The sequence below is a fragment of the Protobothrops mucrosquamatus genome, unplaced genomic scaffold (assembly GCF_001527695.2).
Source record: "Protobothrops mucrosquamatus isolate PMUCROS unplaced genomic scaffold, P.Mucros_1.0 scaffold2178, whole genome shotgun sequence".
Lineage (NCBI taxonomy): Eukaryota > Metazoa > Chordata > Lepidosauria > Squamata > Viperidae > Protobothrops > Protobothrops mucrosquamatus.
The window spans coordinates 113,962-129,477 of record NW_015388271.1 but is presented as its reverse complement, the minus strand read 5'-3'; the positions used below and the strand labels follow the sequence as shown (position 1 = coordinate 129,477).

The window sequence follows — 15,516 nt, the reverse complement described above, 5'->3', positions numbered from 1 at the left end:
GGTTAACTATATTTTGTAGTTTTTCATTTATTTTATTTTCCATTTTTTGTTTTTTTCTATTTCTTCCTGTAAAATTTATTAACATAAATAAAAATGAAAAATCACATAATGCTAGGCAAGAAACCATGGTTTACCAATCATGCTAGCACTGCTGACAGATTTTATTAGGCTAAAGCAAGCCAATAAATGTTCATTTGATGCAATGTATGAATTCACTATTGTAGATGACATTTATTAAAACCTCTCCAATGTTTACCACCGTCTTTTTTTTCTTATAGATAAATCTGTTAAACAGGCAAAGTCAGAACATTTTCAGTGATTGTAAACTACATTTTCAATTTGGTTTAAAATACCAATTTCTAACCAATACTTGGATATTATGAGAAACCAGGAAATCTTCTTATTGTTCCATCATACTGTAACAGGTTGGAACAATAATAATCAGAAGAGTTCATAGATTCAGCAAACATCAAAGTATTAATAAGGTCTGCTAATGAAAAACAGTATACAGTTTTGTACATATTGAAAAGTCATGGATAGTAAACCATGAAAATAATCTTTGCCTGACTATTTGAGTTGAGTGAAAAATACAGAAAGCCATAATTATGTATGCCTTATTTGAATTTAATTATTACTATCAGTCATAGGGATTTCCAAATATTCTGTATTTGGAATTTTGGAAACACTTTGAAAAAATTCAAATCTAATATGACACTGTATAACATTTATTTGGAGACATTGCCAATGATAATTTGAGCAGAAAAATAGTCCCCCCCATTGTACATACTATATAAGGAAACTGCAAGTTCACAGCCTTCTTACCGTGTAGGATTTAACTCTCCTTGTCTACTTCCCAGAGTTTCATTACAAAACTTTCAGATGCTTGCTGTTATGCTTTTAATGACTTTTTTGTTTTTTATTTTTTGCAAATAAAACCTCTCACATTTGGTTCAGTCTGGATACCACCATTGATGGAGAGTTAATTATAGGAGGATTTGGTGACTCATTTTGTTAGACTGAATCAATTTGCGATTTGTGATTGCCAAAGATATAGGCTGATTATTTGGAGCAGTAAATTCCATCACTTATCCATCAGATCTTTACCCAATTTGGTTTGTAACTTCTAGGTGGCAGGTTATTAGAGATACCTTAATTTCCCTGATTGCCTGGTTTATATTTAGTAGTGGGTTGAAAAAGGGATAGCAAATTGAAACTGAATCCAGACATGTCAGAGGTGTTCATTGTGAATGTGTGTATTCCACAGAGGTAATAGACATTGCTCTTCTGAACTGGGCTACAATTGTCCTAGAAAGAACAGATGTTCACATAGGGCTGTTTCTGGATTCAACTGTCTCTCTGGTTGCAAGAATCAGGAGTACCCTTTACCAGGTTTGGTTGCTACAACAGTGTGTCTTTTCCTGCAACAAAATAACCTTAATACTGTGAGCCACATGCTGGTAACTTTTAGATATGAGTACCATAGCACACTTTATATGACTTTTGTATTTAACATGAATACCTCAATTAATGTCAAATTTAGCAACGAGGTTGATTTCTAAGAAACCACTCTATGCTGTAGTGAAAATATAGCATTGCACCTGTTTCTAATTTGTTTTAGCAAAAAAAAAAAGTGCTAGTTAAGTGGAAGAATACATCTTTCTATGTAAACTCATACCCCTGATCACTGAGATCATATTAGCAGGCTACAGTGCCATAGGCTCATCTCATCATGTATTGAGTTTTTTCTCTTTATCTGCCACAATTCTTTGTAACCCATTCACTAAGTTAAATGGCTTAATCTCTTTATTCATTTTACAAAAGCCTTTTAGCAATTTTTAATTATTGATTTTAATTTTATCATGACTGGATTAATTGTGATTTGATGTTTTACAATTGTAAATCACCAAGAGACCTCGGTAGGCAGTATAAATCAAATGAAAGAAATAAAGAAATAAAGAAAGAATATAACAGCAAACTCCTGTAAGACTCACATTCCAGTGTTATTGAAGCACAAAGGACGATAATCAATGTAGGAAAATGCTGGAATGCACAGATTTAAAACCTTCTATTCAATATTAGATGTCTATGTCTTAACCAAAAACATGGTTAAGAGGAGACATGGGAACAAAATTCCACATTAAGGGTAATTTACATTACAGTCTAAACTGCTTGTTTGTCACATTGTTCCTGGCTGCTTCTGAAGCTTATTTCATCAGTTCAGATCTGGATTGCAGTGCGTTGGCAAAGATGTCTGGCTGAAGATGTGATTGGTTGTTCCCTTATTAGTAAAGATAAATCTGCCCTGTGACAAAGATCTGTGTTTAATCAAATACTGAAGTTCATGATATTTTTCTGTAATTCATATATCAGAAATTACTTTGGTGAAGAAGAGAAAGATTCCCTGGTTTAAAACCAAAAGATGAAAGGCATGGAATGTCAGATGGGCTTTGAAATTTCATTAATTAGAGTATATTTTTGGAGAATTTGAACTCTGGATCATCAGTCTTAATTCCGGACTTCACTCTTGACTATTTTGATTCTTTGTTCAATCTAATCTTTTATTCATAGACCTCTACTCATATTTTTTTCCTGACAATTATGGGTAGATGTGATGAAATTACATCGTTGTCTTCTCCACAAAGAGAGAAATTAGAAAAGAACCTTTTATTCCTAGAAAAACATAAGGTACTTATTTTGAATTTAAATTGATTCTTTTTATTAATTGAGACTCCACCCTATTTTGAGTTTTCAAAGCCAAAATCAATCTCTATGAGCCAGAGCACTGTGTTTCCCCTTAAACTAAAAAAAATATGGCTGTTGCTGATTTGGTGGGATTTATTCCATCTTGTGTAAAATCAAATCTGTTTTGGACTGAATCTAACATGCTGGAGATCAGTTGACAGGGTCAGTTGATCTCTGTTTGGCATAATCTTAATAGCCTTCATTGATAATCTTAATAGCCTTCATTGATCAAGTTCATTAAGAATATTGTGAGACTAAGTTATTGTCTTTCTTGGGTGTGCTGGTGAAGCTTCACCAAGCAGTTCCTAGCTGTCTCTTTTGATTATCACAAAGAACTTGGTATAGAAAACTATGGGCTAATTAAAAGGAATATTATAACACTACCATTTCCGATCTTCAAATATCTAGACAGCTACCAGAGGGTAGCATGAAATATAGAAAATGTAAATATACAGTTATGATAGTCCTAAGGAAGATCTGAAAGATTAATCCACTGTAATTGTATCTGCACAATATGCATGTATAAGGCCAGACTATTGAGTACTTGCTCACGTCACACCAGCCATCCATCTTTTTTGACACTTACATTTCTGCACCAGTCATATTAGGTAGGGTAAAATAATTAGCGTGTGAAGAATGGAGAGAAGGGAATCTGGATTATTTTCCCTTACTATATAACCTTTAGCCATTTCTTTTAGAAGGCTCAAGGATAAATTTTATTAAGTAGACATTTACTTCTGGCTAAGAGTAGATAATATGGCACTCTCTGAAATCAATCATCTGACTCATTAAAAGGCAGTTTCCTAGGTTCCTGGGAACTCTTTCTTTGTCTACAGAATGTTTATGTTTAGTTGATCAGCTGATAGCCTTAAAAGTCACAGAGTATAAATATTTCACATTTAATAGCATTCGAATTGTAGCTACATGATGACATCATTGGCAGCATAATGAATGTCACACTACTTTCTTTTTGTTGTAGATGCCAAAAACTATCCTATTTTATCTACCACTATCCAGCAACACTTATCAAAATGTATTAGAAAGTTATCCCCCCTGAACCCAATAGAATATATTTGTGTATAAACAGCCACATTCTAATTTTAGTGCCAGAAGTATTTAGAAAAACCAATAAGAAATTAGGAAAATGGGAAAGGTGCCATTTTATGGTTGTAAAAAAAAATCAAACAAACCTATAATATTAATGGATGATTACATTAACTGTAGCAAATAAAGGGATAATAAGTTGTATGGTTTCTCTCTGCTTAATATTAATAGGCATATGGTACAAGGCTTTTTATACCTATGAAATTCTTCTCAAGTGGAATCATGATTGGACAAATGAAGGAATGAACAAAATGTGACTCTCTACAAATCTTACAGTGTTATCAAGCATGGCAGCAGCTTATGAGACAACTTGTAAGTCTTCCCAAATATCAGGGAAAACCCTATTAATCAGTCTTATTTTTTAAAAATGAAGAAATTCATCTAAAATGTCTGCCTATTGATTACTTTAGAAAACCCCAGTTGCAGTTTGTACTGATGTTCACTTCTAATTGGGGGTTGGGGTGGTGAAGAGGAAATGCCAGGAAGTTTAATAACACATTTTGCTTCCTCTGGCTTCTGCTTCCATTATTTTCAAGCTGAACTGCATGTTTGTTCCTCAGAGACAGCCAACACCTGCCTCTCATTATAATCAGGAAAGAAGCAGGTTCCTTCATCTTCATGAGATGCAATTTTGCAGTGATTAACAGAAATGAAAAAAAAAATCCCAGGAAGAAAAATCAACTAAAATATAATTCATTTATATATTCTAAAGTTTACTTAGGCACAGTGACAAAAAGTAATGTTAGCTTTATGTAAATTTAGAAACAAATAAATGGATGATGAATTGCTGAACCTCCTTGCCTAAGCATTATCCTTTTTTTGTACATAATCTGCTTCACTTCACTTCAGAGTGATGCATTCATACCTTTGATTTTATACATACAGGCCTTTATCTTGTTTAATAATCTATTCAGGGCCACATTAGTAATAGCTTGAAAATATTTAGATAACAACAACAAAAAAAACACCACCAAGCCTTCCCCCCATAAAGAGAGACTTTGGTTGTCTTCAAAGGGAGAGATGTTTTTGGGAGGGACAAGGAAAGCACATAGAGAAGGTACACCAAGACGGTATATTTTCCAAAAGGTTGCCCAAGACCTAATGGTCTTGCTAGATAAAGCAAGAGGTGCATATAGCAGGCAGCAGCAACATAGAAAGATGAAGGTAGGTGAAGGTTCGTTCTCCAAGCTTGTGGGTTGGTTTCCAAATGTTGGTATAGGATGAGGGTGAAGGTTCATTCTCTGAGCTTGTTGGTTGGTTTCTGAATGTTTCATTACCAGGCTAGGTAACATCTTCATTGTGTGGGTTGGTTGTGGGTTGATGCTGTCTCCTGTTGGCTGTGCAGTTGATTTGGATTCTGAGGAATACATAGGCTCGGAGAACGAACCTTCACCCTCATCCTATACCCGAGCTACAGATATTCACCACTATTGCATAGAAAGATGTTGGAGGTGAATGATAATTTTAGTGACAATGACTAAGATTGTGTGGGAGAATGCAAGGTAAGCCAGTCCTGTGTTTTATCAAGAACACTACATAGAAAAGCAAGTTAAAGTTGGCAATGGTAAGAAAGAAAATATAATTGGACTGAATAGCTTCAGAAACAGGTTCAGCCATTCCACTATTTATTCATGACTAACCATTCTTCAAACAACCAAAATAACACTAATATACATCAGCTTCATCAAATGAAGCACACTGAAATCAATTTGACTACATTATTGATAGAAGAAAGTTGAATAAATAAGTTGAACAGTAAAAAGATGGCCAGAAGCTGATAGCGAAGCAGATAACAAACTGCACACCTGCAAGTTCTAAGTTAAGCTAAAGTGGAAGAAAAGAGTCAACCACTTTCTGCAACGTGATCTTGAGAATGTGGTCATCATTTTTGAATTCAATACCAGGAATTATTTTAAAGTCATGCACTGATAGGGAACTAGAGGAACTCTGAAATATAATCAAATAAGTTGTAAAGGAAGAATGTGAAAAAAGATTGCCAAAAATCAAGAAATGGAAGAAAGCAAACACATGATGCAAATTGCCAAGAAGGCAAAAGAAGACAAAGCCAAGACAAACAAACCTGTCAGGACCATGACAAAGAACTTCAATTCACTGTTAGAAGAGACAAGAAACAGCACTACAATGTCATCAGCAAAGACATTAAAGATGGAAACAGTAACAGAAAGTTTCCCAAAAGATTTAAAAAATCAGGAGGTTTCAAAAATGACCCCTATAACTGTTTCAAAGAAGATAAGGCAAAGATAGAATATAGGGAAATTCTGTACATCAACTATCAACACCAAAGATATTTAGAAGATATTCCTTATATACAATAATCTCTAACAGAAGAAGATGAAATTAGGTCACCATTTTAGTGATAAGCAAGTCAGAAGACTATAAGAATTAACGAAATCATCTATCATGCTTGCTTGCTTCCTGGACTTTGTGTTCACAGTCAAATGCATACCGTTCACTCTACTGCCTGATACTGCTCAGTGCTGTTTGGCTGCCAAAGTCTGGCCAACACTCAGTAGGCACCTATGCTGTAGCCTTATATCCTGGTCAGATCTTTCCCTCCTACCTGTTAGGACTGCTCCATTAGGACTCAAATTATTCTTTAAACTGATTTTGCTTTTTGCTGGCATTGTGACAGCAGCATTCTAAGTCTGGCAAACGAGGCGTAGCATGCTATAAGCCAAAAAAATACTGAATTGAATGCTCATTGCTTGGCTGCTTGTGACTTTATGCACATAGAAGTAGGCTGAAATGAGCATAGAGCAGTTATTACACAAATATAAAATTCATTCTTCAACTTTATCATACAGATTTTCAAATAGTTAAGCTAAATAGTTATTTCAACACATTCTTGTATCCTTCACCATTTTTGGCTATAGAACTGAAAAAATGCCTATCCTAGCTCATCCAGCAGCAATAACAAAAATAATCTTTTTTTTCATTCAACAATCAGAATTCCAAAAATAGACAACAAAACATATATTGAATGCAAACAAAAATAAAATCAGGTGAAACTCTACTGTCGTTACGATCAAATGTTGAATTCTGCAAACCATAAAAGAGACTTTTAGCACATAAAAAAAACACTATGTTAGCTAGAGAGTAGCAACTATACTATAGATAAAAAGTTAATTTAAATGATTATAAAATATAATTGTGCATTTTTATAAAAAGAGTAGTGCAAGGGAACATGGATGATAGAATAAATGGTCCTTTACCACAATGAGAAAATCTTAATGTATATAAGGTTTTTTTAAAATTCTCCTCTATAACAGCTATTAAAATATATTAAATGTACTAAATTAAAGTTTTTTAAATTTGGTGACAATTATTTTATTTATTTGTTAAATTTATTTACCACCTATCTCACCATGGGGCTACTCTAGATGGCTTACAACAATAAAAATAAAGAAATGAAAAGAGAAAACCATATGTTAACATATTGCTTAAGCACTGATATCCCTGCAGCCCTGGGGTGGCTGTGCTGGGGGGTGGTAGGAAGGGTGCCGAGGTGGGAACGGCCAGGCTGATGCTCCTCCAGCTGGAGCGGGGGGGGGGCTTTGCCTCAGGGATCCGGGGAGGCCACCTTCCTGGCCTGGCCAGGCCCGCCTAAGAGGTAAATGGGGAGGCAGCAGCCCAGGACTAAAGCATCAGGTGGAGCACCGGAGCCTTGGGGAGGGAGGGTGCTGAAGCGAGTGGGCGGCCTGCCGTCAGCACCCATGGTGGCTGCCCCTTCCCCATGGAGCTGGAGAGCTTGCCACACCACCGGCCAGATGCCCTTGCTTTCCCCAGGAATTGCATTTCTTTGCTTACCTGACTTCCAGCCCCATCCCATTTCTCCTTCATAATCTGCTGCCATGTGCAGAGAAACAAAAGAAGTTTGTGGGGGAAAAAAAGGTCAATCAATCAATTCCAACTTCTCACGAAAAAAAAAAGATCTCGCGAAGTTGGAATTGATTGATTGATCTTTCCCCCCCCACAAACTTCTTTTGTTTCCCTGCATGCGGCGGTGGCGGATCATGAAGGAGAAATGGGATGCCCACTTGCTTCAGCTCCCTCCCTCCCCGAGACTCCAGCGCTCCACCTGATGCTTTGGTGGCTCTGTGGGCAGAACTACAAAGAGGACCAGGTGGCTGAAAGTGCTAGCAGTCTGGTTCGGGAATGAAAGGGAAGACACTGGCCAAGTGAAGGGGAACCTGCCCCACTTGTTCCGCAGCCACTTTTGCCAATTCTCTATTCTGTCGAATTCAAGAAAGGGATTGTGGAGGACTCTCGGGGCAAGAATCGTACAGCTTTCTGCAAAGAGAACAAGTTGGATCTCCGTATGGTCCAAAAATGGTGAGCAGAGTACAATAACCTCAGCCAACAGGTGGATGAGGGAAATGCCAGGAAGTGAAAGTGTGGAGCAGGTAGGCAGCCATTATTTCCTGAACTTGAACACAACATCTGTGACTGGATTGCTGACAGGAGAGCAAAGGCTTTGGTTATGCGCAGGGCTGACATTCAAGCATTTGCCATTGCACTGGCACCACAATTAGAAATATCCGCAGAACAATTCAAAGCATCACAACACTAGTTGGATGGCTTCCTTCAGTGATATGAAGATCAACAACACTGTTCAAGCTGCAGGATGCTGAACTTATTAAACATACACTTTCATTCAAGTCCTTTGTTGATGGCATCGACTTTTCAAAGTACCAGTTGTCAACATGTTTGCCATGGATGAAACTGCAGTGTTTATGGGCCAAGCATCTCAAACAACAGTTGATCAGAGGGGTGCCTCATCAATCTACATTCCGTCCACTGGTTACGAAAGTTCATGTGTTATCTGCATTTTGGCAATTCATCGGGATGGAGCAAAAGTCCCACCTCTAATCATTTCTAAGGGCAAGAGAGATAAAATTGAACGTGTTTCAGGGATTTATGTTCTTGAAACTGGAAAAGCCTGGTGCTCACAAGCTATGATAAGGAAGTGGGTTGATTTAATGCTGCCACTTGTTTTGCGAGGTGGGCAAAGAGATCTGCTAGTCTGGGATTCAGCCAGCACTCACCATGCAAAAGATGGAGAGAGAGGAATCGACCAAATAATGATTCCTGCAGGAATGACTGCCTATCTCCAGACTCTAGATATTGCAATAAACAAGCCATTCAAGGACCACTTGCACAGGGAAATCGGTGACTACATTGAACACAAATGGAGAGAAATCAGCGTGGGAACTTTGTGAAGCCTAGCCTGTCAGAGGTCGTGACTTTGGTGAAGCATTCCTGGGATAAAATCACTGACAGCTGTGTTACCAATGCACTATGAGCAGGCTACATGGAAAGAAGTGCTCATTTAGGGAGACTGCTATTGCTGGACATGAGAGGTTGGGGCCAATGGTTCTAAAGGAACTGGAGTCTCAAGAGGTGAAGGCCAGAATTTGGGGTTTGGGAGAGTGTGAAGATATTTCAGAAGATGACATGACTGTTTTTGAATAAATTGAATAAATAAATGGTTGCTGTACATCACCATTGTGGTTGTGGTTGCCTTGAGTGGAGTGTGGGTTAGCGTTGGGGTTAGGCATTGCGGTTGTCCTGTGTGGAGTGTGGGTTAGCGTTGGGGTTAGGCATTGTGGGTTAGAGATGGGAAGGCCTGGGAAAAACTCAGAAAACTTGTGAAAAAACAGGTTCCCCTCCCCCGTTTGTTTCCAAATTGCTTTGGAAACTTTTCCATTTTTTTCCTAGGGTTTCCCATCTCCCGTTAGGGCTGGGGGGGAGTGGGAGTTAGGGTTACTATAGGCATGGGAGGTCAAATGGGGGGATCCACCAAGCCTTATGGCAGCAGCATTGGGCATGACGCATGAGATGGCAAACGTTTGTGGCCGGCGGCAAACAGCCATTTGCTACCTTGCGCATTGCGCCCAAGGCTGCTACCATGAGGCTTGGTGAATCCCCCCATCTGACCCATGTGCCGGTATATCAGTTCCTTACTGCCGCCCGGCTTGTTCTGCAGCCTCATGGCTGCAGCATTGGGAGCAATGCACGAGGTGGCATATGGCTGTTTGCCGCCGGCCACAAACGTTTGCCATCTCATGCGTCATGCCCAATGCTGCTGCCATAAGGCTTGGTGGATCCCCCCCATTTTACCTCCCATGTGGCCACCAGCCACAGCCCTTTGCTGTCTCGCGCATCACGCCCTATGCCACTGCCATGAGGCTGCGGAACAAGCCAGGTAGCAGTAAGGAACTGGTATACTGTGGGTCAGATTCCCCCTCCCCCATTGGCTTCACCTCATCGCAGAGGCACTAGCAGCTTCCCCCCACTTGTGTCTATGGTGAAACCAGATGGAATCAGTGGCCATCTGTCTCCGTAGGCTCTTGAGTGGGGCTTACTTTCGGAAGAGGGCTTATATTAGTCCCAACCCCAAAAATTAGCTGGAGTTACTGGTCTAATCTAATATAATGTAATAATAATAGAAATAAAGTGCATTGTTTATTTGTTTGTTTATTTAGACAATTTAGAATAAATATAATGCACTTAAATTATCCTGAACCCTTCCCCCCTCCCCCAGTCCATGGAAAAATTGTCTTCCATGAAACCATTCCCTGGTGCCAAAAAGGTTGGGGACCTCTGCTTTAAAGCATAAATATTCCAGTTATTTATGAACAAAAACTGTAATTGACCTAAATTCAGCAAATGAAGTTCATTACAAGAGCTCACAAGAAAAAAAAAAAGTTGAATGAATCCCAAGTGTGTTCTGTCCTCAGAACTTAAATACTTTTTGTGTGTTTGCTGCACTTCCTACTTCATGTGAGTAGCTACTAACTCCTGTTATTAAGCACCGGAAGCATTTTTTTTCAACATCATATATAAGAAATCCTAAAGAGGTAGAACTGTCTTCAATAACTGCTTATATATTATCCTGGGTATATCTAATGATGCAGCCCAGATAATATTATTGCAGTGTTCTGCAATTAAATCTTGCTCAGCTTTGCCAGTCCATAATGAAAGAAGAGGGAATTAGGCATATTCAATTGTAAGGATCAAGCAATGCTGTTAAAAAGATTCATGACTTTCATTTAACCAAGGGGGTTTTTTTGGCAGTGGTTTGCATTGTTGATAATGACCTCATTAATGGATTCCTTAGAGTAAAATTACAAATATAATATTCTGGAATAAAAACAATTACTGAACAATTGCACCTGGCTGCTTTTGTAAAGTGAAATATAATTTTTTAGTATTTGGTGAAATTATGAAGTTCAGGGCCACACCACCACTTTATATTTTCTACAGTATTAAAAAGTTGGCACAATGAATTATAGTAGGATCTAGGGAGAATTTTACATCAGTCATCTTATTAACAAACCAATAGATTTGTGAATCAGATTAGATTTTGAGCTATGTTTCATTGGGAAGGAATGGTACCTAAATGAATCTATCATTTGGATGCACCTTCTTGAACTTTTTGGTATCTCTTCTCTGTTGCCATAGGTGTTTCACCTGTAGCCCACCCCTGCATCTTCTCAGGAACACCCACAGCTGCCTCTGATAGTGCTACTAATCTTCCTTCTTGCTATTATCAACATTTCCCTGTTACTATTCCCAATCTTCCTACCAGCCTGCCTACCCTCATGTTCAACTGTATTGTTGACAATGCTATTCAATTTCATGCAGAATGATAAAAGATGTGTGTAAGTTATGTAAAACAAAATAACAATAAGAATGAACTGTCAAGACAATACCCCTCCCAATGAACTATACAGTGATCCTTGACTTACAATCTGTTGCTTAGTCACTATTCAAAATTGCAATGGATTTCCCCTGGGGTACTTATGACCTAGTTCTGAATTTTTGATAGCTACCACCCCCTGTTAATCACTGTTTAACAACTACAGTGTTTATTTAACAACTGCTACAAAAAAGGCCATAAAATTGCGTCAGTCACATGAGTTTACAATTTACTGTCACGGCATATGACTGTGATAGGAAATACTATTGCTTGCATTAGTCTGCCATTGTGGTTGCAAGTAGAGATTACCTCTAATATAGACTATTCTTCTTGGTGTGTTCACATTCACACATTAGACAGGCTCTTTAAATAATAACCTTTAAATAATAACCTATGGTTGTCAAAAAGGGATTTCTTGAAATAACCCACTTATTCCATTGTTGGGCAATTGTTGACTTCTCTGTTAAAAGCTCCTTTGTTTTGTAACTTTATTTCTCCTGGAAAATATATCTAATAAGGATACATTTAGTGAGAATTCACCCCTTTCTACAGTTATTGCTATCTTTAATTAAAATTGATTGATTATGTGCCATCTAATCAGTGTTGATTTTTAGCAACAACAAAGATAGATTTTTCTCCATAATGAACTGTTCCTAATCTGATCTTTCAGGTCTTCCAATAGAGTACCCATTGGCAGTGTAACAGACCATCCACATTAATACTTGTAATCCTCTTCTCTTTCCTTCCACCTTTTTCCGCATTCCGGTCTTCACATAATTTGTCCAAAGAAGGATAATTTGACCTCATTTGTGCTTCTATTGAAAACTATGGATTGGTTTGTTTAATGATCCAACAATTTATTTCTTTGGCTTGGTATCCTTAGGAGTCTTCCTCAGCACCAAAGTTCAAAGTCATCAATACAGTTTCTATTCTTATTCTTCAAAGTCCAACTTTCACTTCCATAGAGAGGCATAGGGAATACTATTGCTTGCATTAGTCTGTTCTATGTATGAAGAGACATATTGCAGTATCAGAGTATTTTTTCCAAGTCTTCCTGGCTATTCTACCATGTGCTATGTGAGGAGTATTTCTTGACTGCTTCTTCCTTTACTGTTGATGGTTGAGCCTAAAAGACAGAAGCCATCTGTCACTCCAATATCTTTATTATCAATTCTAGGGCTGGTTGTTCTACCTATTGTTATTAATTTGGTCTTTTTTATTCAATTTTAGTCCCATTTTTCACTTTGCTCCTTGATCTTTATTAATACTCCTTGCAGATCCTTTGTATTAGCATAGTGTTATCAGCATAATGCATGTTATTGAGGTATTTTGTCCAATTTTAAAACCTCATCCTTTTGCAATCCAACTGCCCTTAATTCAGCATATAGGTTGAATAAATAAGAGGAAAGTATGTAGCCTTGTCTGACTTCTTTCCCAACCTGGAGCCACATTGTTTTGCCATGTTCTGTCCATACTGTAGCTTCCTGAACTGTATATACAAGTTTCTCATGAGGATAATGAGAAATTTTGGAACTCCCATTTTTTCTAAATATATTCCACAGCTTGATGCAATCAGCATAATCAAAGGCCTTTATATAATTTAGTGTTTCCTCAACCTTGGCAGCTAAAAGATGTGTGGACTTCAATTTCCAGAATTCCTCAGCCAGCAAACTGGCTGGGAAATTCTGAAAATTGAAGTCCACATATCTTCAAGCTGCCAAGGTTGAGAAACACTGATATAATCGAAGCACATACTGACTTCTTTTGGACATTTTTTAGCCTTCTCAATTATCCACATGCATCACAATAGTCCCTCAGCCTTTTCTAAAGACAGCTTAAACATTTGGCACCTCTTTTTCCATATAGGGATCTAATTTGATTGGATACTCCTAAGCATAATTTTGATAGTAGGTGAAATTAAAGATATTAAATGACATAATATTATTATAGTTCCACAAAAATGGCAGAAAATCCTTTTCTTATGACATTAAATTGGGCACTTCATACAGTAGAATAATTATGATTCTTATATTAAATTTTAGTGCGATAGGTCTTAAGATATAATCCCTGCATTGAAACAGCTAAAATTGCTAGATAAAAAAGTTACCTATTTTATAAATGATAAAATAAAGATTATCAGGACACATGATAGAAATGATCTGATGTAAGATGGTTTAATGTGTGAACTGTTACATATCATGCAATGTAAAAAACTTTATAATAATAAAATTTGATAGACACATATGCACATACACTGCAAAAACATATTTTTGAATATATTTGTGCAAGAAAAACAGGAGTAAGCCTCAGCAGAGACAAAAGGAATACAGAATACCAGAGAGATTAAAATGACATAGTAGCCAATCTACAGACAACTTTTTTTCATAACTTTTAAACAGGTGTTCTAGCATTTGAATAAGGTGATTTTGTCCTTTTATTCATACTGCTATTCATACCCCTCTTTGATCCCTCTTTTTTCATGTTTGAAAGAGGCCATCTAGTTAAAACTGAACAGCTCTGTCTCAACAGAGGGGGAGAGTTAGGATAACACCTATCTCCTGTTTACACAAAGTCCTTTCAGCAGTTCCAACAAGGTTCCACAACCAGTTGCACTATGATTCAGGTGACACTGAGGGCACAGATAAATCCCCAAGTGGCCTCAAGAACTCTCAAAGAGAATGGTAATGACCAGATGACTGCAAGGAATATAAATCCTTCCATTCCCCCCTCCTCACACCATTCAGTCAGAACTGAAGAAGCTTCTTGGATGAGAAGCAAAATATCTTCGAGGGAAAAAAAACAAAGAAAGTCCGCGTCTTTTGAAAAAGCACCTTTGGGACAACCATGACCTGGATGATTAAGAATCTCCATATACAAGAAATGTTTATGTTTTTATCCATTTTCACTGTTTTTCTTTTAAAAAACCCTTTAACTACTTTCTTTCAATCAACTAACTTAATAGCAACTTACATAATCGAAGAAAATGGCCTACTCAGGTCATGTGTCTCATGCTGGCTTCTCCATTCTACACAGCTCTTTCATAATCACAATGGAGATTTGTGCCTGTTTGTGCCACTGGGTGCTACTGCTGCACCTAGATCACTTGTGGCTCGATCTGGTGACTGTATGATGCCTGTACTAGTCTTCTTTTCTTTGAAGCTTCTACCACTAAATTGATTATTGGAGTTGGTATTGTCCCTGCACAGAGTGGAAAAGCCAGTGTGAGTCATGCAGATGAGTAAGATGATTTTCTCTATCAGCAGCCAGGAAAAAAGTTTGAAGAAGGCCAATGTTGTTAGTAGACTATGTGTAGCCTTTCAGCATAATTGGTCCAACAAATTCTACCATGGCTGAGTGAGAAGGACCAGGAAATTGATTGCACAGAAGCAGAGTAAAAAAGTGCTCCTGGGAGGAAGATAAAAGCTCTGAAACCTAAACCCACAATTTAAATTCAGACTTGTACTTGACAATCCATAGATACTTGAGAACAGTTCTTTTTTAAAATAATTGAAAATACATATAAAAAATACATATTACACTCAGTGAAATCTATGCTTCGAAAAAGTCAATATATGTTACCTTGAACCAATAAGAAAATATAAGTCACTTCTATTATATATATTTTATCACCTTATTGTTCATTGATTGATGTGTGCTTAATATGTATGAAATTTTGAACATTAAAGCCTTAGGATATGCAGATAGAAAGACGTAGAACTTTACCGCCCAAATAAACTCAGCTGTAAAAATAGGAATCAAGATTGCTTGCTGCTGTACTATAATTCTAATGCACATATTTGAATTCAATAGCTTTCAAAAAAGGTCAAGACTGTCATTTGAAAGACCTTTAATATAACATCCATTTGTTATCTTTTGCTTGGCAATGATAATAAGGGCAAATCTTTGCTCTATCCTAAGGAAACACTGGAATTAGAATTAATGGCAAA

The 15,516-nt window shown here is 37.4% G+C and overlaps 1 protein-coding gene across 1 annotated transcript in view; it reads right to left on the bottom strand.

Annotated features, from left to right (window-relative positions):
* Window positions 1-15,516, bottom strand: part of EPHA6 (EPH receptor A6) — a 185,006-nt gene that overhangs the window by 59,823 nt on the left and 109,667 nt on the right. Inside the window, exon 8 of the mRNA XM_015824276.1 lies at window positions 5,927-5,983. Coding sequence (XP_015679762.1) covers window positions 5,927-5,983 — 57 coding nt within the window. The remainder of the gene's footprint in view (window positions 1-5,926; window positions 5,984-15,516) is intronic.